The 20,144-nt window shown below is 42.1% G+C and overlaps 1 protein-coding gene and 1 long non-coding RNA gene across 4 annotated transcripts; one reads left to right on the forward strand and one right to left on the reverse strand.

Moving 5' to 3' along the window:
* Positions 1-1,152: 1,152 nt before the first annotated feature.
* Positions 1,153-3,847, reverse strand: LOC147800554 (uncharacterized). The gene is made up of 2 exons (XR_015425521.1): positions 2,734-3,847; positions 1,153-2,166 (listed from the first exon to the last, which is right to left on the reverse strand). It is a non-coding gene; the product is annotated as an uncharacterized LOC147800554 (long non-coding RNA).
* A 53-nt stretch (positions 3,848-3,900) lies between these two features.
* On the forward strand, positions 3,901-19,487 carry LOC110978440 (sushi domain-containing protein 2-like). Of its 3 annotated transcripts, none has more exons than XM_022233449.2 (18): positions 3,901-4,376; positions 6,769-6,896; positions 8,996-9,304; positions 9,869-10,003; positions 10,700-10,862; positions 10,971-11,219; positions 11,542-11,857; positions 12,097-12,366; positions 12,712-12,832; positions 13,248-13,395; positions 13,806-13,940; positions 14,150-14,329; positions 14,882-15,154; positions 15,498-15,746; positions 16,074-16,247; positions 16,583-16,759; positions 17,457-17,559; positions 17,996-19,487. In XM_022233449.2, the coding sequence occupies exons 1-18, from the start codon at positions 4,325-4,327 to the stop codon at positions 18,000-18,002; spliced, it is 3,189 nt and encodes a 1,062-aa protein (XP_022089141.2). In that variant the 5' UTR covers positions 3,901-4,324; the 3' UTR covers positions 18,003-19,487. The 3 variants fall into 3 exon arrangements, with proteins under 3 accessions (XP_022089141.2, XP_022089139.2, XP_022089140.2); XM_022233447.2 differs by lacking the exon at positions 3,901-4,376 and adding an exon at positions 4,386-4,564; XM_022233448.2 differs by lacking the exon at positions 3,901-4,376 and adding an exon at positions 4,386-4,564 and having other exon boundaries at positions 17,460-17,559.
* Positions 19,488-20,144: the final 657 nt, after the last annotated feature.

Here is a 20,144-nt window from a genome sequence, read left to right on the forward strand (position 1 = left end):
TACGAGGAAGAGGTCCAACTCCGGAATTCGGTGGGAAGGACACTTTTTGTATACTGCGGTTTAAACAGCAATGGAATTCCAAATACATGTACTCGTTCAGTCTAGAGTTCTTCAACAAAGAATGTTCTTGGACAAACAGCTATCAACAGCTACATCAGGAAAGATCCAGAACCACATTTTCGTGGCCAAACGTTGTTTATGGGGGATTGAAATTTTCCTTGTAACCTTTTTGATGAGTTAAGCGACATGCTTGGCTTTAAAAACACTCTCACATTTTTACCCAAATCAAATTTAGATCCAATTTGGGTTGGCTGATATAGCTCCCGTAGCCAAAGCCCACGCCTCGCCGTCCGACCTTGAGCTACCTATTGGAGCGTTGTCGAAATAACCGTTATTGTGATAGTACGTGTTTTGTGGTTTAGAGCCAACTGAGTTGCAAATCAGTCTTTTACCGTTAACAGTTGAAGTTTAAGCTTGGTAATTTATGGGGATACTTCTTGTAGCATGCCAAATCGATTTACAACTTCAAACTTACTTCAAAGGCTTCGACTACGGTTCAGGAATCAGCGTCCTGCGCACTTTTATCATTCACGTATACGGAATAATTCTAGCTTCAGTCGTGAATACTTGATATTTTTGACTAAGCTAACCCAGTGGGCACGAGACGTCGTTATGACGTCTTAAAGACGTCTAATATTGACGTCTTATTAATGTCTTTTTTGAGTCGTATATGCAAAGCCAAAAGACGTCAGCATCCTGACGAGTAAACGACGTCAGTGGTCCGACTAGAAAAAGACGTCAGCGTTATGACGAGTAAAAGACGTCAACATCGCGACTAACAAAAGACGTCAACATCGAGACTAAAAAAAGACGTCAACATTGAGACCAATAAAAGACGTCAACACTGAGACTGATAAAAGACGTCAACATTGCGACTAATAAAAGACGTCAACATTGCGACTAATAAAAGACGTCAGCATATTGAGCAGTAAAAGACGTCAGCATTAAGACGTCTTTCATCCATCAAATATCAAGGAAAAAAGACATCTGCATTGAACGAGTCATTTTTTTTTTACTTTTTTATGATAAAAAGAAGTTCACATGCCTTAACACGCTGCCTGGCTATAAAATAAATTTTGACTGAAGCGACTGTTTACAACTAAACAATTTTTTTTATTTAACTCTGATTCTTCATATTATAATAACCTGTTAGCACACTTTGCTGAAAATGATGGTCTACACAAATATTAAGTACCAATAATATTTCTGGTAAATTCAATGGCTTTGGACGTACCATTACAATTGCACCCAGCACGATCAAAGTGACGATGAAACAAGGTACACTTGTGTTTACACTTCCTGGATAAAAGCAGTTAAAAGGTTTTACTTTTACGGACAAGGCAAGAATGGGAAACATTAAGCACACAGTACATGTACATGTAGTATAAGCCATGTAACTGAATATTTGGCAGAACAAAACATTTCCAACCAGGCAAGACTTAGTACTAAAATACGTTTTAGATGTACATGTAATGGCATTTATGAGAGGTAGAAAAACAGACATCAGTTGATGAAAAGATGTATGCTTGTACTAATAAGACAATTCAAATCGAGTTGGCTTAGAATTTAAAAAAATGGAAATATTGAACACTTTTTGGACAAAATTTTGTCTCATGCAGTGGTTTGTCAAATTTTTAGAAAACAGACTATCCTGGAACAGGATGATCTAGTCAGTTACAATTTAAATTACTGTACATGTTTTAATCCTGCAAACAATTTTACCCATGCCCCCCCCAAAAAAAACGATCAGACGTGTAATTTTGTTATAACCGTACTTTAAACAGCCTTCGTTGCTTCAACCTGAGGAAATAAACCTGAAGAAACAATGTACATATTTTACTTGAACAACAAAAGGTTTAAAGTTTCAAATAAGACCCAATACAAAAATAGGCTTTATGCTCATTAGTTAAATATCACCGAAATATATGAAACAGCCAGGAAACATGTCATCTGATGCACTAGACTGGTCGCACAGTTATCCGGTGGGCATGCCTGCTGAATTACTCAGGACTCTTGGTTTGTCTCTGGTAGGAATACTAAGCTTTAAGTACTTCGCTATTCGTTGTCTTACTGCAGACACTGTTGTGCCGCGTGATGCAACACTTCCTGCAAATGTTAGACAAATAAGACAATTTATTTTTGTAAAAACTATAAGGACTTTGGTGGCAGTAAATAAACCGGTCCTCTACCATTGTTTACACCACGTTTGAGCTGAAGTGCGCATGTTCATTGTGATTGAGAATGAAAAAGAATTTTTCTGCCACCAACTGTCTCGAACATGTCTACATCGAGTGGCCAATATTGGCAATATTGTACATTGCATCATATACATGCACTGCCATTACATTTTCACAGTTTAGTCTCACCAATACAATGGTATAACATTTAATCTTAAAAGGGTAAATTAGACTTATTGACACTGTTAGTATTTGCCATATTTGATGACGCTGAAGTATGGGCACTGTGGCAAGCCCAGATGCTCCTTACTGCACTACGACTGCGAGTCTACGTACGACTACGAATAAACACTGTCTGTGGTCCACCCATGGAGGTAGGAAACAACCGTGGCCAACCCGGTTGACTGTTGAGGATTAAAATTATTGCGTTTAAGCCTGACCTCTGCTTCACCAACAATGCCCATACGTAACAGAATTACAGTTTATAAGCACTTACCTTTTAAGGAAGGGCCTAACCTGTCTTTCTCTTCTTTAAACGGACAAGCTGCTTGCAGCGATACTTGTACATGTACATGTACTCGAGCTCTCTTAATTCAAAGCACGGACAAAATTATGAAGTAGTCTGGTTCCCTGACCTGAAGATCTTTATTCCATTTGAAATACGTGTAGACGCCAAAGTCAATAGACCTAACCGTAGTTCTGGAAGCCCGTTTTGACTTTTGGACATGACCTCAGTCTTTGCCATCGCTGGTTCCAGTCGGCATGCTCAGAGTCTCCTCGGAAGGCTGGAACCAGCTAAGACTAAGCCAGAGCCACTATAGTAGGGCGGTGCACACGCTCGAAGCCAGTCGTTGCTTGCGAGCAAGCAGGCAATTAATGAAAGAAAATAGCCTCATCCATTCTAAATGTAGGGGTATTTTAATGTCATGTTATTTTAAATCAGACGAGGGGGTTGAGGGTCAGTTCCACTGCAAATAATAATAAATCACAAGCAGGTGTACTAAACCACACTCGCAATTCCTCTAGTGTTAAAATTTCCCTGTAAACTGGACATTCGCACTATTGCTATCCCACACATCCCTCTTGACGAATAGATGAGAACAGTCAAACGGAACAGTCACCTGCGGCCGCAGGCGGGATTTCGCAATACACTGTATGCCATTGCTCTGTCGGACCTTCCGCGGTGAAACCGAGTGAGAACCGGCAAAATCCGAGACAAACCAAAAGTCACCGTGCAAAATCTTCATAAAGTTATCTAAATCTTTTTCTGTTGTATGTTGACGATTTGATAACGACTGTAAAATGACGTCGTAAAGACGTCGTGTGTTTCATGTATTGCTTGTTGAAGAAAACAGAGAGAAAAAAAGACGTCGTTAAGACGTCGTTTTCTCCTTTCACTGTATGTGTGGTACCGATGATTCGATAACGACTTCAAAACGACGTCTTAAAGACGTCATGTTTTTTTGTGGTCATGGTTGCTGAAGCAATGTTTCTAACCGAGGATAAAAGACGTCTTTAAGACGTCGTTTTTTTGTCACGACCACTTTACGACACACGACCACATAACGACCACAAAAAGACGTCTTTCACGCGTCGTGTGCCCACTGGGAAGGAAGATACGACAGTCATGTAATATAAGTTGTCGGGAACACGCACACAGAAAGCGAACAAAGAAACGCTGTGGGACACAAAAGTCAAGTTTTGTACACAGGAAGTTGTCATTTACGTCTCCTTCAATCTGCTGAAGCTCAGGAGAGTTCAGCACTTTCTTCGACAACTTTTCAGTTAAGCCTATTAAGGTCTGTATCTGCATGTAAAAACTGAAAAAGGACAAAACCAAAAACAGGACACCGATTCGATTGTTTACCCCACCCCCTCAAATCTAAAAACCAAACCATCGTACAACGAACCCTCACTGTGACAAACAACTCCAACGGCGTATACTTGTTATACGAGGAAAAGCTTTAAATCCGGATACGTGTGTTTGTACGTGACCTAACTAAAGTTTCCTGTCATCAACCCAGAGCACGGATACTTGCGGTACGGTGTTTGACGGAACGTGCACAACAGTAACCCTGTGAAACAGGATGACCCCACGCCTCCATGATCTTGACAACGACAACCTTCCATCGAATCAAGGTCAGTACAGCCACACTATAAAATGCGGTAGTTGCTGGAAACTCTTATGAAGGCGAACTGGTTGCGGACCGATGCTGGAAGTGCATCCAAGCATTTAATCTATGCCCAAACCATGTCGACTGCTTTAATGGCTGCATTCTTAAGCGGAATTTTAGTAATAATACTTCCCACAACATATGCTCTGGAAGGTAAGATTGTGTTTTGGGAATTTACTTTGCTTGCAAACATTTGTAGATATTTATGGTGCAGTTGCTATATCTTGAGGAAAGGATTTGTGCTCTCTTTTTAATATCCAGTACTGATGAATCGCTTAAGATTATACTTGGACAGTTCAGCCGGACAGCCGGTACGTAAATTCTGCAAGGATTTGGGGTATATTATCGATCCCGCCTTTTTGAGTAGGGTAGGCAACTGCACCACCCCACACACACACCTTATTTCACATACGAAGTCTGCACATTCCTTTGTCCTCCTGTGGTTAAGGAAACTTGAGGAAAATGCTCCGTTTTTCCAACTACGATAACTCCTTCGAGCTGAATTGTTCATGATAATTCCCTGGACTGTTCCCCTGACCCCGAAATGCCTCTAAAGCTGTTTTTCAGAGAGGGGAAGACGTTATGCGGACGCCATCAAACCCTTCATCATATGGATTTCTATTGTGCAGAGGTCCACACTTATGTATGTCACACTTGCAAACACTTGGTGAGAAAAAAAAACAACTAGGGTGAATTTGGACGAATTTTTGGGACCTCCCTCAAACCGAAATGTATTCTTTAACCCTGACAAGGCAAAAAATGAGGGGGGCTATAAATAGGCCTATTGTTGCTCGTCCGCAAATCTCGTTGTTAGAATTATGGCACCCCTCGTTGTCGTACCTTGCATTCCGAGGGTTTCTTATTTCAGCCCAGCTACGCATTATGGAAATGGAGCAGAGGCACTCATTTTGTATTAAGTTATTCATGCTGTACTCTTGCGTGGTGTTCCTTCACCCCTTGTCTTATGTTTTCTCTGCTCAGTTTGACCTGTCAGAAATTCCCCTCCACGTGGCTGCGTGGTTGGGCGTGGTAAGGTCCCCTGGAATGCTAATATTCAGAAACCTCAGACTTTGTAACTGTCAGTCATTCACCAAAGATGACCCAGTAAGCATTGTCACACGCCCGGCTGTACACTTTGTACACGTGACTTCTTATTCTGTATTTCACCTTTTTACACAAGACACTTAGATTCTTGCACACGACTCTAGCGGGAAGTCATGTGACCCTTTGAGATGGAATATTCCCATTGGTTGAGCTGTAACGTTCAACCACGCTCATATTTTATTAATTCCTAAGTCTCTAGAAAGAATCCTATAAATAGAGCAGATTTTCCCTAGCTCGTCGGTCAGGTGCAGCGAACCTAACCCTTGTGCTGGAACAAAACCCAACCTAGTGCGGCGGTAGGACCCTTGTGAGATAAGTGCGAAAGTTAACCATTCTTTTGGCGAAGAAATGTAATCATATGAATGCCCAGTTAAATTAGCTTAGCTTGGACTCATGCGACAGCGGTATGAACTAGCCTAGGGTGCCAGTGGGAGTCGTAGCGGCCCGTCACTGCTACGTCCGAACCGATTGCCGGGCGAGACACCCCCGTGTCCCTCGCCACCCTTGTCCTGCTAACTACCATCTTGGTTCGTTAAAAGTTCATTAAAATCCAACTTTTTTGAAAGTGTGAGTTGATTTGTTTTACAATTTTGTGGTTGTGATATCGAAATCATTTCACCCCTTAGCTATTTCACTCCCTCTGTACTTCAAAGGGTACAATGAATATAGCAGGGAATGTGTAGAAAATTTGTAATCCCTTGTCCTTAATTTCCTTGCTGGAGTCATGTCCAGGAGGCTGTACATTTTTTTCCAGTCCGATGGCTCAGTCCCTTAATGAACTGCCCAAAACACGTTCACGCTCAGAAACTAAATTTTGGTCTGGTGGATGTAGGTAGGGTAGACTTTCAGTTATGTTTTTTGTATGAGCCTGATTGTAACGGTCAATGCACGTCCAAAAACCCCATTTCTTATGCCCTTACAAGTATTCAAGGCATGCAATGGGAACTGCATCAGAATTGCCGTGTTGTATTCGTTTTGAGAAGTACAACTCCCCTTGTAGACTACAGTGATTCTATTGTCAATATGAACAATGGTCTTCAAAACTCCCATTGGCATAGCCCCGTCAGTGGTCATTGTATTTTTAACTTGACACTTTCAATTAAATAAGACAAATTGATTATTGGTACTGAGACTCAAATGTTCTGAAATTTTTAAGCCCGGTACTGCCGATTAGTTTGTATTGATAGTCTACGGCTTGTGGTGAAACGGGCTTAAACTGGACGTTTCTTCTTCACTCTTCTTCTACTTAACAGGGCTCATGTTCCCCCATGGAGTTACTGAGGGAGACACATTTCTTCCACCAAACGACGATGGGAGTTCCGGCAGGGTTCCGATATCTATTCTCTTCCCGTTCTTCGATCACAACCACGACTCCCTCTTTGTAAGTACGTCTCTTCAAATTAACGTGCACTAGTAATTGGTACTGAAAGGAGAGCTTATAAAACAAACATGTGTAGGGCCATAAACACAAAAGGTATATGAAGTGACCTTTGAACTGTATAATTTTCTTGCATCCTGATCCAGCTCACGGACGTATATAAAAAAAACCTGGACTTGCAACGCCTTTGTATGAAAAAGAAGCCAACCAGCGGCCATTTTACCGAGCCGAATACAAAGGCGTGGGTTGGCTCCACGGACGTATATAAAAAAAACCTGGACTTGCAACGCCTTTGTATGAAAAAGAAGCCAACCAGCGGCTATTTTACCGAGCCGAATACAAAGGCGTGGGTTGGCTCCCTACTATTGACGTCAGGAAGAACAAAGGCGGGCATTACCAGGAAAGCTTTGTATTCGGCTTGGTAAAATGGCTGCGAGTGGATTCAATGACTCTATAAGCTGATTAAGGGCATTGCGAGTCCAGATTTTATTATACACGTCCGTGGTTGGCTTCCTACTATTGACGTCAGGAAGAACAAAGGCGGGCATTACCAGGAAAGCTTTGTATTCGGCTCGGTAAAATGGCTGCGAGTGGATTCAATGACTCTATAAGCTGATTAAGGGCATTGCGAGTCCAGATTTTATTATACACGTCCGTGGTTGGCTTCCTACTATTGACGTCAGGAAGAACAAAGGCGGGCATTACCAGGAAAGCTTTGTATTCGGCTCGGTAAAATGGCTGCGAGTGGATTCAATGACTCTATAAGCTGATTAAGGGCATTGCGAGTCCAGATTTTATTATACACGTCCGTGGATCCAGCTCCACAAAACCTGCTAAGGCACAACCACCATGCACACCATTTAATTGCCGCGAGCAGAAACAGCCCCTTCAACGACTGAAAAGACCCCTGTTGGTCGGGAGTGCTCATTTCTAATAAGTGAATCTTGTAGTCGTTTGTGAACCAGCGATCGGAGGTGCAGTTACTACCAAAGAAGCCCGCGTTGCTTGGAAAATTCCGCCCTCTCTTGGTCATGTTCGGGGCTTTTAACAGAACCATTAACGATTCTCATTCCTAGTTCAGGGCGCAGTTTGGTATGGTGGTTGGATAGGATTGTTGGCAAACCACCGATGCGTTTTTAACCCCATTTCGTTCACCTTGAAAGCAGTGAACGTTATCCCCAGCACCAGTATGGACCCCGAGAGTAATGAATGGGAAACTATTTAATTTGGAGCAAAAGGTCCATGAACTGTGGTACTTCTGCAACACTGAATTCAGTCACAGTGTCAATCAAATGAGATACATTCTGTTTCAATGTTGATAAGTATTTTAATCGTCATCGTTAAAACAAAAAGAAATCCTCACAGCTCATTCTTTTCATAATATGGTTTGAAAACGTATTTCGTCTTGACAGTCTTTTTTTTGCGAATGCGGTGTGAGTTTGTGTACCAAACATGGTTCAAAGTATTTGAACTCCTGTTTCGAAGTGGCAAGGGACATTGTCTCTGTACACTCTTGGAACTACGTGTAAGTTTTGCATTGGACACATAGATTTGGCACAAAGTATATTACATTTCTAAACAGCTCCGCTTAGAGAGCAAACTGCGCTAAGTGGAATCATGACAAGAGCAATAGTTGCTCCTAAAAAAGTTGGGCAGATTCATCGCTGACACCCCCCCCAAAAAAAACCTTTTCTTATATCACTGCAGTGCATTTCTTCACGAGCCCAAATTTTGATATTATTTTCCAAACATGAAAATCGAGTCTACCGTTCTCGCACGCACCAAAAATGTATACTTTCCACTAGTGTGTTCAATTTGCGCAGGCTCGCGCGCGGATTGCCCTGAACTCATAGTGACCGTACAAAATCATAATGCGTTATAGACTTACAGATGGAGTTATAACTTCATCAATATACCAAGGAGTCGTACATAGCCGAGTTTTGGGGCGCAAATTAGCAGTAAAATGAAATGTCCTTCAGGTGTATCGCTGAGGTCATGCCCATTCACACAGTTAAGTTTATATTACAAGAAGCTTCCATTTTAGGCATGCCATTAACAACAAAATAATTTCAAATAAACTTGTTTTCCTGATTCAATTGCAGGTGAATACGAATGGCGCACTTTCCTTCCTCATCGAAGTGTCATCCTTCACACCGACACCGTTTCCTCTTGACGGAGATAGGCGAGTTGTGGCGCCATTCTGGGGTGACGTAGATATAACACACGGAGGCAATGTAACCTATCGCGAACTTATCCGTGTTCCAGAAAACGACCAGCTCTTCGCAGAAGTGGACAGTATTGTCAGAAAAACGTTCATTGATCAGTCCAGGTTCTCAGCAACGTGGATATTTATCGCAACTTGGAACAAAGTGCCCTTTTTTGGAGCTGTTAATCATGACGCCTTGAATATCGTGCGTATACCGTTTTAGCCAGTATTTACTCAACTCCACAGTCAATTTTATCCAGATAATAAGACCGAAGATCCTAATTTAATATAGTTATACCTTCCTATTAGTGTACCATTGATCTTAACATCGGTGAAAAATGGTCATTTTTTGATACTAATACAACGATTATAATCACTGATTGAGCGGTATACTAGCTCCCACATTTGTATGCTTAGAATGTGTGGTCGGCCAATATTCGTAAGAAATAACAACAGTTCTTGAACAGAGACTAATTTGCCTATACTATGCCGATTTGTGTTGATGGTGCTTTCCAAGCTGTCGAAATTGTATTCGTTGGCATGCACATTGAAGAAACTTCTCTCCCTTTAATCTAATTGCCTAGTGAGTCTTAGCTATCAATTCACACTGGCCAAAGCGTCATATGTCATATAAGGGCATAATATGCATGTTGGAAAGAAACTCGTGACAAACACTCCTAATAACGGAATTAACTCGGTGATCAAGCTAAAAATATCCACAACCTTTATTAATGGTGAAAATTTACAGCCTGTCAATATTTCTTTGCAGACGAATACGTTTCAAACCGTTCTCGTGACCAACGGCAGGCATTCCTATGCCATATTCAATTACGAGGAAATCAACTGGACAACTGGAACAGCGAGCGGTGGCAACAACATTGGGCTACAAGGAACACCTGCTCAAGTACACGTTCATTGTTTTATGCAAAGCTGGGTATTTTTAAAGCAGTCGTTCACAGCCATTGAGAATAATAGCAAGAACGTTCAGAGGAACAATTAACCGAACCTGCTTATCTGAGAAGTTACCAAAAGAATGAAACACAGGTTTATCCAGGTTTTGAATCTGGGAAGGGTTCTTTTTATATGAAAATGATTATGCAGTTTCTTTCATTGGTACAGGAATTTTCACCCCTTGAAAGAAAAGTGGTAGCACCGTTGTGTTGAAAGAGCTTGTGCTATCAGTTGGAGATGGCAAGAGGTCTACTCTGCAAAAACTACGTTGTTAATCCAGTCTACGTGATGTTATGAGGGGAACACCAGGCTGTGTGTAATCCTCTCATAACACCGAAGGTGTTAAATTAACACAACTTTTTACGCCACAGTTTTTGCAGTGTACACGAGTAACTAACCGACCCCCCCCCAGTTGAATGCCACTGGAATGGCAACTTCTGAGTGTATCAATCGCTGGGAGTAAGAATGAAATATGTTTTCTGTCGTCTAGTCCAAGTAACTCCGCTTCTAAAGTATAATTCTTTAAACCGTAAAGAATAGGAAATCAAATCTTCTGATAATTTAATTTTTCCATGTTTAGCAACATCTTTCAGCTGTAGTGATTTCAAAAGAGTGAATGGAATCAGTTGCTTTTACTTTCTCCCCCTAGGTTGGTTTCAATGCTGGCGATGGCTTCACTTTCTACGTTGTTCCCGAATCCAGAACGAACGCCATCGTTGACATTGACGAAGATTCGAATATCGGTTTTAGAGGGCGCTTTCTCTTCCGCATTGACAGCAGCGAAATCGTTAACTCTGGTTGCAACTCAGGAGGTATGGTTTATTAATAGGGTAACTGTTCCTGGCATTTTGTTTTCTTATTTGATGTAATTGGCATGCGCATGGTTTCACTACGAATCTCACCATTTTCCCTTTTCTCAGGAACGCTAGCTGTTTTCCCCTTTTCTGGCTCGATGCTCGGCGGAGATGTTATCCACTTATCAGGGCCTTGTCTAGATGCATCCTCATCTATCGTGTGCCGCTTTGCCAGCGTCGAAGTACCTGGAGAGGTAGTATCTAACACAACGGTCAGATGTGTCAGTCCACAAGTATTTGAAGTCGGTCGTGTGCCACTGAAGATGTCGATCAATGGCGGAGAATTCTTCAATTTCACCGGAGTATTCACTTACCGTAGGTGCTTGTAATCTGCCCACCCTTAATTAAAAATAGAAATATTTGTCTGCGGAATGGTAAAAGAAAAGAAATCATCGCTGAAAGGTTTCTCTGTCCTGAAATAAAATTGCCATGTCGGAATACAAACACGTACTTCCCAAATGTTTTAAGGAAGTATCCGACTTAGAATCTGCGGGATTTTGACAAGTACCCGGTGTTGGCGATTGTTTGCCACTGACCTAACTGAGCCAGTAGTTTAGTGGCATTTTTATTTCAATAAGAAGTGCACAAGCCCATTTTGTTTGCCATTTGTTTGTTTTCTGATCTGCATCTCGATTAGTGAGTCCAGAGGACACCACGCCATTTGTCAAGAGATTGAACGCCGCAGAATGGAACGAGTTAAGAGCACTGACCATCACGTGGGATACCGAGCTACTGCAAGAGTACGTAGACGATGTTCGGATCTCTTTCTATGGGTACAAAGAGAACATAACCTCAGGGACAGTGGATCTTCAGTTGGTATACAGCAGCAGCCAAGTGGTACCTTACAACGTTGGTGTGTTCAGGTTCAGCCGCCCTCCTTCCCCAGATGGATTCAAGTACACTGTCGGTGTTGTCCGTGTTTCTCAGTACGGGGCACAAGGCCAAAATGAGCTGTAAGTTCCGAGAACTCTCTTCATTCCTTAGTCGAAATAGATCCTGTGCACCAGGTATCAAGAAACTTGTTCTTTCTCTAAACCGACTCCCTTTCAACCGGTACCATTGAAATTAAGGGAAAAGGAATTAAGAAGCCACTCCGTTTTAAGAGTTGAGCAGATAGACACAATGCACTATGACAAAATTAACACTGTACCCATAAAACTGAAAGTAATTATCGTATTTGTACCCCAATAAGAGCCCTTCCCGGAATGTGGAGCGACGTCCACAACCTCCACTGGCTCTACCCCGTTACTGAACCTTCAGCATGGTGCGAGGATTGGCTAGAGGAGGCCCAGTCGGACCTGGAGTTCCTTGAAGTGACCCAGCATTGCCCGTGCACGCTGACCCAAGCTCTGGTTGACGCGGGCAGGTTCAGCCCACATCCCCTGTGCAACTTAGATACCCCGTTCAGCTGTGAACTGTTCAAACCTGGGGCTGTGCACTGCATCAGAGCGAACACCCCCAGGTAAATGCAAGTCATCTCCAAATCTAGCCATTCTTTGCACTATAGTAACTAGCGCGCATCATCAGCCATCTCCCTGCAACTCGTCTTTCAATTAAATGTTTCATATCTGGGATAACAGCTATAGGAGAAGGCCTGTTCGAAGCTCAGAATTCAACTAATTAAATATTTATTGAGTAATAAAGTGCACGGTAAGTATACAGTATAAGCAAAAAGTTATCCTAAATTGCGTCATAAGCTAGAAAGCCTCATTTCCTGACGTCGAAGTTGAATCACATCAGCTTCTGGTTGCCAAATCTGGAGGATGGCATCCGGTAGCTTATAACGCTGGCTGCTTTATTTCCTCAGTGAAATGGGAGGTGGCCAGGAGTGTTGCTATGGCAATAATGGCAATGTTCTGAACGTCTTAAGAACGCCAGGTGGTGGGTTCGCTCAGCGTAGACATCATGATGGCAGTGCACCGTATAAGGTAAAGATCAATTCATTTTGTGTGCGCATGTTGGCGGGCCTTCCCCGCGTTAAGAGGGCCGTTCCTTTCTCAAGGAAAGTCGAGAGCGTTGTCTCCACACCGTCTGTGTTTCAATTCATGTGTAGTCCCTATAATTTGGCAGCAGGTGTGTTCGTACACAAATTTTTCAGGGTAAATAGGGAGAGGGTATCAACCGAGGACGCCTGATAGCCATTAGAATTCAAATCTAATAAAGTAACGGTCCCAAAAAAGAATCGCCAGAGGAACAATAGGCTGTCCTCGATATACCCCCATTAGTATGCCCCTGTTAGTTTTAGTGTTAATAATACACCTTCCTTAGAGTTATGTCAATGTATGAGATTCTGTAAACGAAGGATCGTATTTCTGATTTATTATTTTTTCATTTATATTCAAGGTTGCTGGTCGTGTTCCCTATCTGTCTCACTGGGTTTCTGATATTCTACCGATGGAACACTGCTGCGTGTATTCTGAAGAATCCTGTCAGTTGTATAAATCTGTGCGACCTTCTCAGACCTGCCAGGGCTACACACCACTTCGCCCCGGTAAAAGAGTGTCTGCCTTTTATCTTCTTCTCATTCATGCTAAGCATTGTAATCAAAATGCTTAGCTGCCTCGGTTAGGGTTTCTTTTTTTGCATAGTACAGTACGTCAGCTCTCGTTATAACAAAGTTGCAGGGACCGGATAAAGTACTTGTTATAACCGTGGCTTTGTTCGGTCATTTTGTCGTCATCAAGATTCATCGTTATGACAAGTCAGTTTATACTTCTGTACATCATTTGTCTCTTGGTGGATCCACTTAAAGCTCGTAACGTCATTTGTGCATTTGTGCACTGGTAGCTGCAAAATGTAAGGAAAAGATGTGCACCAACCAACTAGCCTGTTCTGAAGCACTTTCAGGCGTATGTTAAGTGTCAATCGACACCAGTGTTATTTTGCCCATTTTTTTCACAGCAATTACAGCCGGCGATCCTCACCTGGTTACTCTCGATGGTGTTGAGTACACATTCAATGGTGTGGGCGAATACACCATGTTGGAAACCTGCAATGGTTCGTTTGTTATGCAGGCAAGAATGGCAGTCCTGCAAGGTAATTGACACAGGTTTTGTCTTACGAACTCATGTTAATAATGCCATGGTCTTTGGTATTGTGACCATCAAGGGTTATGTCAGAGTCACGCTTTACGTTCTCGATCTTGAGTTTTATGAAGATTATCATGTAAACAACTATGTATAAACTTAATAGCAAACAATGTATTTCTCTCTAGTTTTCTTCGATGTCTCCCCACTGCCCTGTAGGTGTACCGGCAACTGTCCTCACTGCTCTCGCAGCCCATGACGCTGGTACGTCCGATCAAATCCAGGTTGAGGTTAGCGATCGACGCGGTATGGATGTGTGGTACCGCCCCGAGGGCAACGGTAGTGAGTGGTCCATGCTGGATTTCGAGGAGACGCAGGTCAGGCGGGTGGAACTTGAGGGTGAGGTTTCCAAAGGAAAAATAAAACGATAAACACAGTCGGTTGATAGTGAATCGATGTGGGCTGGGAGACGCTAGTGACACAGATCTTGCTGGATAGCGAGGGCAGAAATAGTGGCGGCAGAAATACCGGTCCCTTTTCTACAGTTATCTGCTTGCTCAGAATTATGCTCGCATGCTCAGAATAACGCGCGCATGCTCAGATCAGGTGAATGGACGGGTGTGTTTTTCACCTCCAAGCATCCAAAAATCTTCCATTTAATTCCCATCCCGAATTCCATTCATACAAATATGGCCATATAAACATAAAGTCAATAAGCCACAGTGTCAAAATACATGCGCAAAATTCGCTTGAAGGCTCAGTAGTCTGTTGCAGGGTAAAAACGCAGTGCCCCGAGATGTATCAACATATCTTCTGCTCCTGCCAGGGTTTTCAAGATTTCGTTCCCAAAGATTGCTACATTACAGAAATGAAAGTGTCACAGGTACCAAGAGTGTTAAAGATTATCGCAATGTCTTTAACGGACTAGATATTTCTTGTTTTACTTGGTAGGCGCGACGGTGTTCAGTCATGAGGTCAACAACTCGGGCGTCATGGCTGAGAACATTCTCATAAACTTCCGATGTGGAGTGTCCTTAGTAGTGTCTACCACGTCCGGGTTGCTCAACGTGTTCACCACGCTGCAGGAGGAACTGAAGGGGCGAACCAGAGGACTGTACGGCAACTGGAATGGAGACAAGAATGATGACTTTGAGAGACCCAACGGCACGGTGCTTCCGATCAGTGCGACAATGCAAGATATACACTACGGATTCGGTCAAGCGTGTAAGTTTTTCGATACTTTCGCCTCTTGATATGGCGCCGGAAAATCAAAGTGAAGAATGAGGCGGTATACCTGGGATGAATAGGCATAGCAAAGAATCGTATATTAGGAACTATATTTAATATATTTACTGATATATACGTTCCTGCAAGGGTTGTAGTATGTGTTATACTTCACTTGTACTGTTCCACTTGTTCAAGCTCTGTTTCATACAACCCTGTCAGCCAGCTTTCCTTTTGTCAACCCTTTGTCAAAATAATACTTTTCAATATTATCTGTCCTTTCTTATATTGACCTTTTCCTTATTTGCAAACTCATGCTAACCCCAGTATTTAATTTCCACAGGGCAAATCAAGCCTGAGGATTCCCTCTTCAGATATCCCAGAGGTAAAGGTCCTACGGATTACAGCGATGAGACCTTCACGCCTGTCTTCCTTCCACCTGAAACTGCCATCACCGAAGAAGCACGCGAAATCTGTGGCAACATATCACAGTGCATTTTCGATTTGGCAGTGACCGGTGACAGCGACATCGCCCGAGCAAGTGGGAGTACAGTTTCCCGCTATAAAGCTGCAGTGGAGAGTGCATCCCTAGGTATGTCAGCTGAAGCCATGACTGAAACCGAATACAAACGTACAATGAGCCGGTTCGCTTTATTTCAAAACACCAAGGTTAATCGGGAACAAATCACGCGCGTAAGATCTTGTATATAGGGCTGCGCCAATGGCAGGTCTCGCCCGAGCGTCCGAATGCAATGGTGTGGTTCATCCTGGGCACGCACTAATGGAATCCCAATCTTGCTCAACTGTGTTTTCGGTTGCGAATGCAGAAAAATATTTGAACTGTTAAAGATCGCCAGCACGACTTCTGTATTCAATGCAAATGATCTCATTCCTTATCGGTTCCACATTTCGGCAATAGTAACCTGTGGCTCCGTGAGCGAACCAGCGAACGGCAGGAAGGAAGTGTCCCGTAGCAATGTTGGCGGAGTGGCCAACTTTACTTGTGATGATGGATACACCTTGCAAGGAGAAAGTGAACTCGTGTGCCAGAAGAACGGCACGTGGAGCGCGGATGTGCCCGTCTGTGTACCAGGTTTGTGCAGCGAAGGATAATTGTTAACCCATTTGAAAATGAAATTTGAAAATTCTTCCCGCTTAGATTACGTTAAAGACTTGAGCAATGAACTGACGAAATGAGAGTTAATGCTTGAATACATGTGTAATTCCTGTTTTTAGAAAGACATTCCAAGCTTTTGCCACCTGTCGTCAAGGAAAAGAGCTACTTGATATGCCAATCCCCGACCCAGGACCTGGATATGTCATCAGTTATGCTTTAGAACTTTTTAAAGCATCACTAAACATGGTCTATGTACCTCACTATAAATTTCATTTGTTTTGATGGTATGTTAATTTTAATGCCACTTACAGTGATCTGTAGCAGTCTTGATGTACCTCCGAACGGCGCAAAGGAAGTGTCTCGCAGCACTCTCGGCGGAGTGGCCAGTTTCACCTGTGATGATGGGTACACCTTGCGAGGAGAGAGTGAGCTTACGTGCCAGGAGACCGGCACGTGGAGTGGGGAAGTCCCAACTTGTGAAGCATCAGGTTCGAGACGAATTTTCTGTGTTAGGTCTAGTCCGTGACAGAAAAGGTCCGTGAAATTTGTTGTGAGTCTCAAGGTCTGTTTCCCTCTTCAGTCTGAAGACAATCAAATGGAACTTCCTTGTAATTTGTATTAAATCCAATGGAGAACACAGAGCCTTGGAGGCTGTTTGCAGAGTGGATATACCATCAGTTAGAATTTTTTTCACATACACTGATATTTGAAACAAACATGGTAAACGTTAAAGCACAAATTCACTTTCAGGATTCCTTAGAGTCTGCAAGTAGTCTTTTTACCTGGGATATCCTCCTTCAGGATACTTATAAGTCGATCTTTTGCTTGTCGCTGTGTTCTATGATTCTTACAAAACCCTTGCTATCCAATGCTACAAGTTTGATAGCAGCGCAAAGATATCAGGCTAGATGTCTGAATGAATCAATGACCTTCGTACAGACAACTGCTATTCAGAACTACAAGTGCAATAGCAGTGCAAAGATTCCATGCTAGATGTCTGAATTAATCAGTGAACGTCAAAGAACTAAATTCCTCAACACAGAGAGAGTTGTTTTAAAAATAGACAATTGCATATCAAGTCATACATTTTTAACCTGACCCTTATTAGGACAGCCAACTTTTACTATCACATGTACATGTAATTTGTGTAGTTTGAAACATCTCCGTCTGGTTTTCTTTTCTCAGTAGGTTTGCAGGCTTGGCAAATCGTCCTCATTGTTCTGGGATGTTGCGTTTTGCTGGTAACAGTTGTTGTGGTTGTCAAAGTCATCTTGTTGCAAAGAGCAAGGTAAATGATAAACTCAAGGCAAATAAAGTTTAATCTTCGAGTAAGCATGTAGCAATTGAGGAAAAATTATTCAAAATTGCATCTTTTTGAAATAAACAAAAGGAAAATTGTTGCGTGTTTTCTTTGTCTATGCTGAGGAATGCTTTCAATACAATTATTAAAAGTAAGATATCACATCTTCGATTGTTTGTAAGGTACGAGGACTACACGTTCCCAGAAACCTGAAAGCCCATACCTCTCGCACTCAGGTCGCATGCTGACGTGAAAAGCCTTTTCCACTAGTAGGGGTTTTATGACTTAATAAGACGCACGTGTGTAAACAAGAACACGTGCGACGGGAGGGTAATACCTTATGCCGCCCCGTAAATGAGTCTCCATAAATCACTTACAGGCCAAGACCGAAATTACTTTTTTCTCTCCATTTTCCTTTGAACAGGAAATGAGTGTCCACTGTTCTTACAAGCATCAACAGAAATGTGTTTTCATGTGACTGAATGCAGAGCTGATGATGGATTTGGAATTTCTTTGGATCACAATTTTACTCTGATTTTAGCTGCTCACGCTGAACAACTTTGTAGTAGAAATATATTTTTCCCAAAGCGATAACAGCAGCAGTTACTTCTTTAAGAGCAATGTCATTATTATTTACTTTCAGTGTAATCTTTGCATACAAAAAGTCGTTCTTTGCATTGTATTTACTGGGGATCATCTCAAATTTCGGATCTGGGCGTTCCTTTGGACCAATCCATCGGACTGTTCCGGCGAAGCTCCTCTGAAAAGGTCTATGTGCCCCTCGGAACGTTGACCGTGCCGTAGGACCATTCCAGTGTTTTGTTAAGCACTTATATACCCGTTGGGACGTTACGCTGGGAACCAGAAGGGTCAAGATGGAAACATCTTTAAATTGGTATCAAGCGCCCATCCGAAAAATGTCTTAATTACTTGACTTGCATCGAAGAAGAAGCCATATTACGCTCTGTAATATCTTTTGAAAACAAATTGCAATGCAGTAGAGGTAAGCCATAAAACGAGTTTTTGGTATCTGCAAACAAAATTTTCGTTTAAATTGTCTCAATATAAAGTGACAGGAAAAAAAAGGAAAATGTCTATTTTATAGGTGTGGGTGTCTATGTTAAGAGTAGCGTATAGGCACCATGTGCATCAAAATGCAAATGTAGCATGCGTAGAGCTGAGACACATGCTGACCCATGTTGACGACAACCAGCTTGGTTGTAAAGTAAAATAATCAACAAAAGTTGGACCCTTCCTCTTTTTCAAGATAATACGGAATTTACTAATTTATGAATATCAGTAACACATTTTTATCACAAGACATTTGTTTTAAATTTATTTGAATTAACTACCCAAGATGTTCCTTTGTAACTGGAGGAAATAGTTCGTTTCGTTGTAATTTTCAACTGGATGTGGTTTGCCAAGGTGTTTCTAAGTGTCTTTTCATTTTAACGATTTGAAAGAAATTATACAATTTCATCAGAATAATAGATTAAATATTTCATAAAGCAATGTAAAAATTGCAAGCGAAGCCTTTGCTTCCCGTCGCCCAACTGAATATGATTGAATCAGAATCAGAATTGTAACCAGCGTTTACGTTTGCTATTTAATGTAACTTACCAATGGTAAATATAATTAAGACGTATAGAGACAAATGCTCCATTGTTAGTCACAGAAATTGGGGGGAATAAATAGCGTTAGCTAAGAATGGGAAAACATCAGGGTCTGTATCTCTGACTATATTTGACTGTTGTAAGTATACAATGACTCAGTCAAAGCAAAATGCTGAAAAGCAGTGCTGGAGTTGGTGTCAACAAAGCGAGAAAGCTGGACTTCGCCCATCCATTGAATACAGGCGGCGAAAATAAAATGATAGGAAGCTTAACAAACACGTAGAATTAAAATTCCATTCCGGATTTGTATGTTTGGTGGGGTGTTTCTTTGTGGTTTTTGTTTGCTTTTTGGATTACTTTATTGGAATCAGTATCGGTACTTGTTTCTAAGATGGAACCCACGAAACCGTGGTTGCTGCTATGAAACCTAACGCCAGACGCATTTTACCATCATATCCTTTCTGGCACAATGCTGAGTGCGCGCTACCTTTTCCTTCAATAAGGTAATGCTGAACGCGCGCTACCTTAAACGCAGAGCTGTAGGCCTATACACGATGGTCACAATGAAACGTTCCATTCAGGAATGATGTTAACGAACTGCTGAGGGTATTTTGGGGCAACCCTCGAAAAAACCAATTGCCCCTCTATAGGAGTAAGGATCGTATACCATAATTTATATTTAGGTTCTTGTCGAAGCCTCTTTTTTTTTTCTCTCAATCTGAAGAACAGTTGAAAAGGAGCAATGGTTTTGATATTAGAAACGGCGCAGCATGGTCGCAGAAGGCGCTAAAAGGAAAACTGCCCCCCGGAATCGAAAAGGTTGAGTTGTCCAAAACGGCTTTTGTCTTATGCAGGACGGTCGATAGCTGATTCGGGGGGGGGGGCGCTGGCCTAGTCTTCCCCCTCCTGCCCAAATCAAATGAACTTCTTTTAAAAAGTTTGAGTTTGGTGTTCTACCAA

The sequence above is a fragment of the Acanthaster planci genome, linkage group LG01, assembly GCF_054643075.1.
Source record: "Acanthaster planci isolate LZ-2023a linkage group LG01, COTS_SCS, whole genome shotgun sequence".
In the NCBI taxonomy this organism is placed as follows: Eukaryota; Metazoa; Echinodermata; class Asteroidea; order Valvatida; family Acanthasteridae; genus Acanthaster; species Acanthaster planci.

Bases quoted from the DNA above. Each gene is read 5' to 3' on its own strand.
- LOC110978440 (XM_022233447.2), top strand. From the start codon at position 4,423: ATGAAGGCGAACTGGTTGCGGACCGATGCTGGAAGTGCATCCAAGCAT. The intron at 10,004-10,699 runs GTACACGTTCAT...TTCTCCCCCTAG, and splicing joins TACAAGGAACACCTGCTCAA to GTTGGTTTCAATGCTGGCGA. The intron at 13,941-14,149 runs GTAATTGACACA...ACTGCCCTGTAG, and splicing joins AAGAATGGCAGTCCTGCAAG to GTGTACCGGCAACTGTCCTC.